Genomic DNA, 10,490 nt, shown 5'->3' on the forward strand with positions numbered 1-10,490 from the left:
AGTTTAAAACTTCATAATTTTGTGATCTTTTCACATTAGACAAATGCTTAAATATTTAAAACATACCTAGATCCATGCAAAATGTGTCAGCAAACTATATAATGTACTGAATTGTAAGGGGCCTGTTTCAAAGATTCATTTGAAAGGAGAATTCCTGTGGAGATTGTAAAACAGTTTAGAATTTTGCAGCTTTGTTAAAGTTTCTAGGCTTTTAAATTTGGTTAAAGTAGAATCTACTGCAACTCTTGATTTACTTGATTTACAGGAGCTGCAATGCTCAGGTATGAATGTGAAAATGGTTCTAAACCCAGACGGACAAACTGACAACAACACTTCCAAACAACAGACCACGATGCAAAATATCGTTCTAAATCACGGCACCATGAAACTGCAACAGGTAAAGAACCAAGTCAGACAAGGAATCTTTTATGGAATGAATTGGACAATATTGACAGAGATATGATTCAGACTTCACAAAATGTCAGAATAGATCAATAACAGCAAATTAAACATCCCATTACAGAATATTTAAATCCTTAATGTCTGTGTTATCTCTCTACAGCCTGGTGATGACTTAGATTTAAAACCTCCCACTGGCTTCCAAACAAAAATTCCTGTGAAAGAATATGCGTAAGTACTAAAAATTCCAACATTTACATTAATGAAAAGAAGCCATTTCTAAAGCTGTCAATCACGTCGTTTACCAAGCTTACAGTGATTCCTGCTAATTTTAAAATCATTTTTGTCCCACAGATGTAAAATTAAGAAAAAGCATCAAGTGGTAAGAGATGGAGTACCCTACATCAAAAAGCCTCCAAACGCGTTCATGCTCTTTATGAAGCAACTGAGACCGGCTATTGATCCAGAACTTTGGAAACATGGAAGTGGTGCTGTGAATCAAATGCTGGGCAAAATGGTAAAACTTTAGATTCTTGAAGACATAACGAGTAGATTGTAATATGTATCCCATAATATGAATCTTGGTTGGTCTGTTCTTGTCTGCTGTTCTCAGTGGGGGACATTGACAAAAGAGGAGAAGGGCGTTTATTTTACTGAGGCTGAAAAGCTTAGAGTCCTTCACCAACGGAGGTACCCTGGGTGGAACAACAAAATTAACTATGTAAGTACGAGTAGGTCACATGAAGTCAATTCTATTCTATTTAATATGTACATTTTCAAGAGGACATCACTGTCACCTGAATGATTTAACTACATGATTGTGTGATTTAAATGGAATGTCTTTGTGTTTGTTCAGGGTAAAAGAAGGAAAAGGGACAGATCACCCAAAATGATCCGAAGACCTCCACCAGTTCCACCAAAGGGAACTTTTGTGAGGACAAAGACAGCAGCACAACCAAAAATGATATTTGGAAATTGTCGTCAGATGGGACCAATGCAGCCATGTTACACAGCGGCAGCTTATATGCAAAACTATCAACCACAAGAAGCATACTTGCAGCATCCTCAGCAGGGATACATGCGGTGTCCTCAGCAAGGGCCCTACATGCCGTTCCCTCAACAAGGAGGATACATGCCGTTCCCTCAACAAGGGCCCTACATGCCGTTCCCTGCACAAGGGGGGAACATGCAATTCCCTCAACAAGGGGGGAACATGCAGTTCCCTCAACAAGGGGGATACATGCAGTTCCCTCCACAAGGATGCATGCAGTTCCCTCATCTAGGATAAGGAGAACGCAGAAACCATAGAAACCTTGGGGGGGTGGGGGTTAGGTTCTGTTCAGTTAGGATAGGATAAAATAGGATAGGAAACTGCACTTCTGTTTGTTGTATTCAGCGGTTGTAACAACTAATATGATAATAAAACAAAGATGAAAAAGTTTGGCATGATTTTTTTAAAAATAATAAAGCCTGCAGACACTGTTGCGCACATTTTCGCGCGTTAATGTGCGACCTACGGTCGAGTGGTTCGAGTTTGTGTTTCCGTGTTTGTAGCATTGTAACCTAGGATTCACACAGAATTAAAACCAGCACCGATTGTGAAGACTTTAAATGGATCAGCGGAATTTATAGTTTAGGTGCGTTCAAGGTGTCAAGGGAAAAACAAACACCGCTGCCGGATGAAATCTAAACATAAAATCACACGGCCGCACCAGGGATGCTCATCACCGAACAGAAAATAGTAACTTTCAATTAATGAAAAATATCACTCACATTTGGTTTTATATTGAGTTGGAGTTGGCTTATTTAATTAAGAAAAGTAACCCTAACACTAAATTGAAGGGCGGATTTTTTCCCATGACACCTGATCGCACCACCGTTTCATATGACGTACACCCGCCAACGGACCATTTAACGTGGAAGGTAAGAACAGATCTGTCCCATCATGCTGTTGGTTTTAATGTAATAAAGGCGGAATTATCTGGTTCATATTTTTTTTAAATTAAGTTTTGTTGCTAACGTTTCACAATCGCACTATTCTGTGTCTCTTTGGAGAATTGGCTGCTATTTTTTACTACTTTGCTGTTGTGCTGCATGTCGCTAATATCTGTTATGTTGCCGTTATGACTTTTAATACTACCTGTTAATATCGTTTCATTGCACCATTTCTACAAATATTCTGGTCATGTGTGAATGTAGGCTGAAATTTTGTTGAAATTATGCAAAAACGGGTCTAGTGCTAACTTTATGGAGTTAACACTGAAGTCTGAGTCGTTATCTCGAAGCGCCTATTTTCCCTTCTTTCTTCATTTTCTTGCTTTTGGCCAGTTGCTGTTTGACTTGAATATATTAAAATGGGCCCGAATCGTTTCCCCATTTAATGGTTTCTCTTTGTTGTAATGATTTCTTTGCGTTTAACTTCCTTGGTAACTCTCCAGGGATGCTGCTGAGTTGGAAGAGCAATTAGAGACAAGATCTCAATATCAAAGCAACCTGAAGACCCTGCAAATAGGCAGAACTCAGGCTCAGTCAGGCCCAAATGAAGAGAGGCTCCGAGAGATCTCCGAGAGCCTACACCAATCAAATCAAATCAATCTTTATTTATATAGCGTCTTATACAATCAAAATTGTTTCAAGGCGCTTTCCAGAAGGAGAGGAGAGGGAGGGGGAGAGGAGAGGACGTGCACAGAGCACAGAAACACACACAAAAATACACGACACCAATGCTGAGAGAGAGGTGGAAACGAGTACATTTCCATCAGCCCACTGATTAATCTAGACGCTTTACATTAATTAGACCTTTGCAGCCTCGCTGATGGTTGGCTCGAGTAATTTTCCTCTTCTACTTAACCTTTGCTTCCCATTGAAATCGCTGTTACTTGGCTTGTATGAGGGCATAAGTCGGGTTGTTTAGCAAGATGGGCTCACCTTCTCTTCCCACTGTCTTTCCATCGCTGCGGACAGGACGTGGAAAGGGTCACATCAGACTTGGATGGGTGGAGGCAACAGCTAGAGGCGGTCAAAAAGGACAGGAGTCAAAGGCAGACCAAAGCCAAGAGCCTCACGGAACAGCTGGCGAGGGTCCAGCACCACCTGCACCTTTCCAGGTAGAACCTAATCCTGTTGTACATGCCACCACACAAACAGACTCACTCACATTGCTGAGCTCTGCTCAGCTCAGTCCAGTTCAGACCGGCACACCAACTGTACACACGCTGCTGTGGTCCTGGTAGCAACTGGACCTCACTGGGTCACCTCCAATCCTTTTATGCATGCCACGACATAATGCAGCTCACAGCCTCACGCATACAACATATAGAAACACCTGGCCCAGCCTCAGCTCCAGCAGAGCCACATGCACGCACATGGCCCCCTACCTTGGCCTGGCCACGGGGCCCCCGACCATGGCCTGGCCCTGCTTCCTCCTCATGCTGACCTGCCTTTAATCTCTCTCTGCTTTTTTATTTCCGTTTTTTGATTCGTTGTCCCTCCTGTCATTTTATTTCCTGTTTCATTTACTCTTCCCTTCCTGGTCTTCCTCTGCGTCTTCTTCTCGGCTGGCTGCTGGTTCCAGCCAGGCCTGCAGCCCGCGCCAGCTGCCCGGGGTCACTCTCTCGCCAGCATTTGAGGCGTCTGTGATGAGCACAGATGTGGTGGCAAAGCTGCAAGAAGCAAATTTGTGTAATATATGTGGGTTGAACTGCAGCTCCTGCTTAATCCTGTGTTTACATGTGTGAGTCTGAAGCAGTGAGTGGATGATCTGATGTATAGATATTTGAACTGCATACATATTAATAAAAACAGTCCCTTTGACCTGTAGGCGTAAGGCCACTGGACTGAACCATGTCACTGCTGGGTGTGCGAGCGTGACAGATTTCATCGTTCTATCTGTGCAGCCACACAGGCTGGTTGTTTGGCAGCTGTTGACTTGGCCGGACACGCAGCTCTTTAAATTCAGATTTGAGCCATTAGCATCAAAGCCGCTTCTGCTGCTGACTGAATGGGTCAGAAGTTGGTTTTACTGCTTCGTTTTTTTTACTTAGAATCCCCCAGATAGATTCGGTCGCATTTACTACAATAAATATTGTGCTTGTGTCAGGATGAAATATTCAGAACTCAAGGGTTACGTGTTTGTTAGAAAAATAACATTTATTAAGAGACTTCGACGAAATGTTGTTGAAATATTGATCCCGGGCCAAGGAGAAGCGCCTTTGTTACACTGAAACCCAAAGAGGCAGAACTTCCCAAACCATTTTCCAGGAGAACAGAACCACACGAGGGAGTAGTAGCAGGGAGAGGGCCGGTTCATAAAGCACCGCATTGTGTCGACGCCGGTTCAGCTCAGCCAGCAACCGGAGCAGCAGCCAGACGCCTCATTCTCCAATATGAGCCTGATGGCTCAAAAGATTGATGTGATGACACAGGAAAATAAGTAGCTACCCGTCTCTGAACGAATGTTCCAAAGCAGCAAAAGCAACCGGAACTGATCGCAGCATCTGACAGTTATCACCAGAAATGCCCACTGGTCTGGGATAAAACCCTGACCCCTGCAGCCGCCTCCCAAACATGACAGTTCCCAGGCTCAGGTCCAAACATAAGTCAAAGCCCCTGTTTATTTCCAAGGAGGACCCCTGCGGTGCGTTCCTAAACTGAGATCACCTTAAACCTCATGTGGTCATGAATGCAGGACTCAGTAATTACACATCAGTAACAAGAGAAACAGCTGAATAAAAAGCACTTATGGCCATCGATCTTTCCAGATTGGTGCAGGACAGGTCATCCAGCATCTAGAGTTCATGTTCACGTGCAGATTACTGCATGCACAAATACCTTCCTCCCCCCAAAATAAACATTCCAAGGGGCTTAAATCAAGGAGTTAAGACATCTGCCTTTGTGATGGCTCTTTAAGTTTTTAAGAGTCTTTTCTGACAGGTTTGAGGAGCAGGCTTCCATCTCGCTCCTCCACCTGAAAGCCCAACTCTCTGAGTGCGGAGTAGTCTACAGGGCCTTCACGCTTCAGGCTGGCCACCAGCTCCTGGTTCTGGGCGTTCTCTTCCAGGAGGTTCCTGATGGCAAAAACGGCCCACTGGCAGATAACTACAGGAGTTCCGTTAAGGCTTTAAATCCTTGTATGAAGCCCTCACAACAAAAAGGAGGACGATAAATGAAGAAATAGAAAAGAACAACAAAATAGAACCAAAATGTTGATGCTGGTGAACATTATTTGCGCGACTAACACGTAAAAATAAAAAAGGATACATGGGTTGTTGCTGTCGATGTTGCAGTTGTCCAAGATGAGTGGAAGCCCATCCAGTTCTCTCACCTCAAGGAACCAGGAGAGAACAATAAGCACCTGGGCTGTAGATGTTTTCCAACAGCTCCATTTTAGAAACATTTCTGTTCCCTAACTTTTTAAATCACTGGGGGTAAAAAGCTCATCAAGTGGACGCGCCACACAACATGGCATGACCCTAAAATTGTGGATTTTTTGATATTTGGAGAAGTTGTTGTGGCTGTTCCCAAGCACAATTTCCCCATCAACAGTCACTAGGTCTACAAAACCAAAATATGATGTTAGTCTGACTAAAATTGGTTTCTAAAAGTGCACATAAAGGATAGCTTGATTGTGCAGGCGCTAGAGCTCTGCATCAAATCCGGACCTGAAAGTCAACCGGCATGTTAAAAGGTGAAGAGAAGAGCCCAGCTGGACATGAGGAAAACAACAAGGCCCATATCAGTTATGTATGACGCGGCCCCCCTGTGAGAGCGTTCTTCATTTTTACCTTGTTCTGGTTGTTGGGATTCTTATGACATAGGTTTCCTATCAGCCTGATCAGGCGGGCCTTGAAGCCGATGACAGGAGAATCTGAAGAGTCTCCGGTGGAGGAGAAGTTTTGCTCAGAACTGAAAACATTTTTCCTGACTTTGCCAACAGCGTGCACCTGCTCCAGAAGCTCTGTGGAGAAAATCCCACACAACTATTCAGTCGAATGATGGTTGTTATTGTTCTGGCTGATCCACATTGTTCACCTACCGACAGTGGCAGCTAGAAGTTCAGGACGATCCTGCAGAAACAGAAATTGCCGGCTGCCTGAGGTCATCTCACAAAGCACATTTAAGAGCGTGATCACTGTCAGCGCCTCCTGCAGGAGCCAGAGGGAATTGGAACAGCTGGATGAGTGGAGGGAGAAGTGGAACAAAGCTGAAATAAATCGGTCATCCCTCAAATGAGCCCTCCATACCTCATCATCAGATGCACAAGCATCCGTAGAGAGTTTCAGCACAGCTCCACAACTGTTCTGGAAGCAGTCGGCCAGGAAGCGAGCCACACCGGGGGAAACTCCACACTCGTCCGAGCCACTCATCTCTATTTGGGCTAAGACCAACTCCAACAGGGAAACTCTACAAAAGAAAAATTCTTTAACTTTCGCTCCTGAGTTTGATGAAATGTTGCTGGTGGAAATAGCACAATGTTCACTTTCTGGAAAAGAATTGCACTAAATGATTGATTAAGGCCACATTTACCTGTCTTTGTGACACATCTCACAGTACATCCTCTCCATCAGTGCTGGCGATTTGAAGAAATGTTGGATGGCAATAAGAAAGCTGCAAATAAACATGTTTTTCAATAAACTCTATCAATCAAATATAGCAATTATCTTGTATTAAGTAACACTCACGTCCAATCCAGGTCATGATGGGTTTTGCAGAGCTCCATCACCCTGAGAGCAACCTGGATATTTTGGGACTGAGAGAGCTCCTCAACCTTGGCTTCATCCAGACATGTGTGGAGGACCATGGAGGCATAGTCCACCGTCTTCACGTCATCGACATTCAGCAGCTGTCTGTTCACACATTTCTGGGTTAATTCATAACGATAGTGACACTTTAACAAGTAAACGCTCTTTAAAACAGGACGCATAAACAGTGCGATTTGATACTTTATCATGACGCCACCAGTGAAGTAAAACTTACAGGAAAAGATTTGGTCGGACCAGTTGCCAAACATCATCTTTGGACATTTGGTTTCCAGCAGCCACGTTTCCAAGGAACTGGATCCCACAGCGAAGAGCTGGATTATTAACATTAATTTAAGCATAGAAAGTTGAAGTGAAACAAAAAAAATGGGTATAATTCTGTCCTTTCAGACTTACGTTCATATCTGCTATCCATGCTTGCAGACAGAAGTTGTTTCACGAGTTTAAGAGAAATGTTAATGAAACCAAGCCTCCTAGGGAAAAAAACCCCACTATTTAACAAAATAGAGGCAGTACATAATCGCTATCCATTGATAATATTGGCCAATCATCCCCACCAGCCATGTTCCGCACCTGATCACATCCTGGTTGCGAGTGTTCTGCACACATGCATTCCTCTGACACCTGAAACACTCAGCTGTCAGCTGCAGGAGGACAGGCTGCGGCTTCCGCCCCTCAGCTATGGAGGTCTGCAAATCCTCCTGCAACCGGGACAAGACCCGAGAAAGAGCCGAGAAGGTCTCCTCCGCCACAGACTCTCTGCGACGATTCCAAACGGGCAGAACAAGTGAAACAACAACAACAAAACGTTACATTGTTGCAGAGTTTAATATTTAAAACTGCAGCAGAGCTTTTCCACAACGTGTCCGGGTGAAGCTCAACAGCAGGAGTGATGGAGCCGGACATTTACAGATAATAGGAGTTCTGTAAGGTGGTTGTTTTGAAAACATACTCAAATAAGCCATTAGCCTTCATTTCATCAAGATAAAACGCAATAAATAAATAATCACCTGAACTGATCGTTCCGTAATGCGGTGGTAAACGTTTTCAAACCCTGCAAGTGTTCATGGCACAGTTTTTCAGTTATAATTTGATTGAAAGTAACTTCGACATCCACATTGTTACCCGGCGCTGCCATTGCTGTGGGCGGTACTTCCGGTAGCTTTCTCAAAGGCTATTGGTCAATATTTATTAAAGGGGCTTCTTCTTCTTCTTCTAACGGCATTATGCATCCATGTTGGCAGTACTGCCACCTTGTGGTCCTCTATCTCACTTATTCGTCTTTCCATTCTTTTTACTAGTCCTGTCCTCATTTTGTAAAGCACTCCATGCAGAGTATGAATTTCAGTTTGGGGGTTTGTCAATAAAAGCTTCTTAAATCGTTCTTTTGAAAGTCGAATCTCTGCAGAATGGTCTGAACATCAAAAGCTGTAGAATTTCTTTCTAAGCTTAAATTTTATGAAATTAGAATTTTTCTGCTATTCTTTATTAACTAGATTTAAAGGAGATGGATTTGGCGACTGTTGATGGGGACGCTTTTCTTAACCTGTTGGATGAGATACTAGACGACACCAGAGATGATGACAACACCCGGAAGTCCAACAATGAGGATCTACAGATCTTTTCCACATTATTAGACAAAGGGACATTTGACCCAACAGTCTTAGAAGAGCCACCTGGCTTAACATTGGACCAGGAGGCTCCTTCCAATTCGTCTAATTTACTGAACCAAAACACCGACCATCAAGCTCCACCGCCCATTCACGAAGCAATCAAAGAGCAACTGGTAAAGAACAGGACTTTTGCAATATTTGGAAGAATATTAACCAAGATCTCATTCTGCACATATATTATTATTCCACAAAATATCACAGCAATTTAATAACAGCGTAACAAATATAGCAAGGCAGAATATTCAAACCATTTATTTTCTGGTGCTCTGTCTACAGGATGGTGATTACTTGGTTTTAACACTTCCCACTGGCGTCCACACAAAAGTACCTTTAATTGGATATCTGTAAGTACCAAAATTTCAATACCAATAAGTCAGTCTAGCTGCTGGTGTTAATGTCGCCTTACTGTTGCTTTTTCTTTTTTTGAAGGAATGGAGAAAAGGTGTACCAGTGTCCACCAGAGCTTGAAACTCTCTTAGATTTACCAAAAAAAAGGTCCATGTTTGCTTTTATTTCACCAGTCCTTTTATAAGTGCTTTTCTATCATAGACACAGCTGTATTGATGTTTTGGACAGTTGGCAAAGAAAACTTTAAATGAAGTTTTTGGCTGCTGAAGATGTGCGATCGCTCCTTGTGGTTTGTAATCATGTGGTGCCACTTTTTATTTTATTTGATTAAACTCATGAAATATGGCACTCCATAAAAGATTGCACGATATGTCCCGGGCGGGCTTCTTATTTGGCCACTGGTGTTTATGTTTAGCTAGCAGCAAATTAACTCAGGAACATTTTCGTGTCATTTTACGGAAATGTTGACAATGGGCCAAGAAAGAGCTCATGACAGTTTTACAGTAGTTTTAACTTCAGCAGTATACTGCACGACAACCCTTTCACACCTGCCATAAGAATGGCATCGTCCCAGTATGTTATGTGTCGCGGTACCTGCCTGTCGAGTTCAGATTGTCAACAAAGTCAAACGTCTGATGGACAGACATTTTGCTTCATTCAGTCAAACAAATCAGATTTATAGCGACACAACCTTGAATGGAAACACATACATGAAGTGTGTCCTGCTCGGAAAATCCCACTTGCACCGCTGTGTCTTCCACCGTTGTCAAGAATGTTACACACAGACACAACAGTTGCTAACATGAATTTATTTTGCCAGAAAAATCTTTGGAAAATTTATACAGGAATTACTACTTTGCTTAGGAGCCTAATAAATTGAGCAATACATTCAACAAATGCTACATGAATAATGAACATTAATTTCTGAAAATTACATTATCAGAAATTGTTCAAGCTGCACTGAGCTTGTAAATGTTGCAAAAGGGACAAAGTTGCAAAGTACAAAACAATGCCCCTCAAATGCAGTATTTGTTTTGCTTTCAGTATTTTTTATTTGTCCCTTAGACGGGAGAAGAAGAAAAGACAGCCGGAGTCGGAAGATGATAAACCCTACATCAAGAAGCCTCCAAATGCCTTCATGCTCTTTATGAAGGAAAAGAGACCGACTGTTGCCCGAGAACTTTGGAAACAAGGAAGTGGTGTTGTGAATCAAATCCTGGGGAAAATGGTAAAACTTTCCTATATCGCAGTGAAGGAATATTATAACAGTGATTCTCAAATGGTTGGGTTGGGACCCAAAAATTGGTCATTC

At 42.7% G+C, this 10,490-nt stretch overlaps 2 protein-coding genes and 1 long non-coding RNA gene across 4 annotated transcripts; 2 read left to right on the forward strand and 1 right to left on the reverse strand.

The window, feature by feature from the left end:
- Positions 1–221: 221 nt before the first annotated feature.
- Positions 222–1,922, forward strand: LOC130519341 (transcription factor 7-like 1-B). Its single transcript, XM_057022707.1, has 5 exons — positions 222–397; positions 563–630; positions 754–916; positions 1,013–1,120; positions 1,256–1,922. Exons 1-5 carry the CDS (start codon positions 284–286, stop codon positions 1,685–1,687), a joined length of 885 nt encoding a protein of 294 aa, XP_056878687.1. The 5' UTR covers positions 222–283; the 3' UTR covers positions 1,688–1,922.
- Positions 1,923–2,184: 262 nt separating this feature from the next.
- Positions 2,185–9,393, forward strand: LOC130519372 (uncharacterized). Its single transcript, XR_008948294.1, has 5 exons — positions 2,185–2,322; positions 3,364–3,506; positions 8,654–8,943; positions 9,107–9,174; positions 9,260–9,393. It is a non-coding gene; the product is annotated as an uncharacterized LOC130519372 (long non-coding RNA).
- On the reverse strand, positions 4,523–8,324 carry atxn10 (ataxin 10). 2 transcript variants are annotated; one of them, XM_057022674.1, is made up of 11 exons: positions 8,168–8,324; positions 7,731–7,916; positions 7,554–7,630; positions 7,375–7,471; positions 7,080–7,244; positions 6,925–7,005; positions 6,642–6,801; positions 6,434–6,542; positions 6,183–6,355; positions 5,659–5,722; positions 4,523–5,496 (listed from the first exon to the last, which is right to left on the reverse strand). In XM_057022674.1, exons 1-11 carry the CDS (start codon positions 8,293–8,295, stop codon positions 5,312–5,314), a joined length of 1,425 nt encoding a protein of 474 aa, XP_056878654.1. In that variant the 5' UTR covers positions 8,296–8,324; the 3' UTR covers positions 4,523–5,311. The 2 variants fall into 2 exon arrangements, with proteins under 2 accessions (XP_056878654.1, XP_056878655.1); XM_057022675.1 differs by lacking the exon at positions 4,523–5,496 and having other exon boundaries at positions 5,704–5,757.
- Positions 9,394–10,490: the final 1,097 nt, after the last annotated feature.

This window comes from Takifugu flavidus, chromosome 22 (genome assembly GCF_003711565.1).
Source record: "Takifugu flavidus isolate HTHZ2018 chromosome 22, ASM371156v2, whole genome shotgun sequence".
Lineage (NCBI taxonomy): Eukaryota > Metazoa > Chordata > Actinopteri > Tetraodontiformes > Tetraodontidae > Takifugu > Takifugu flavidus.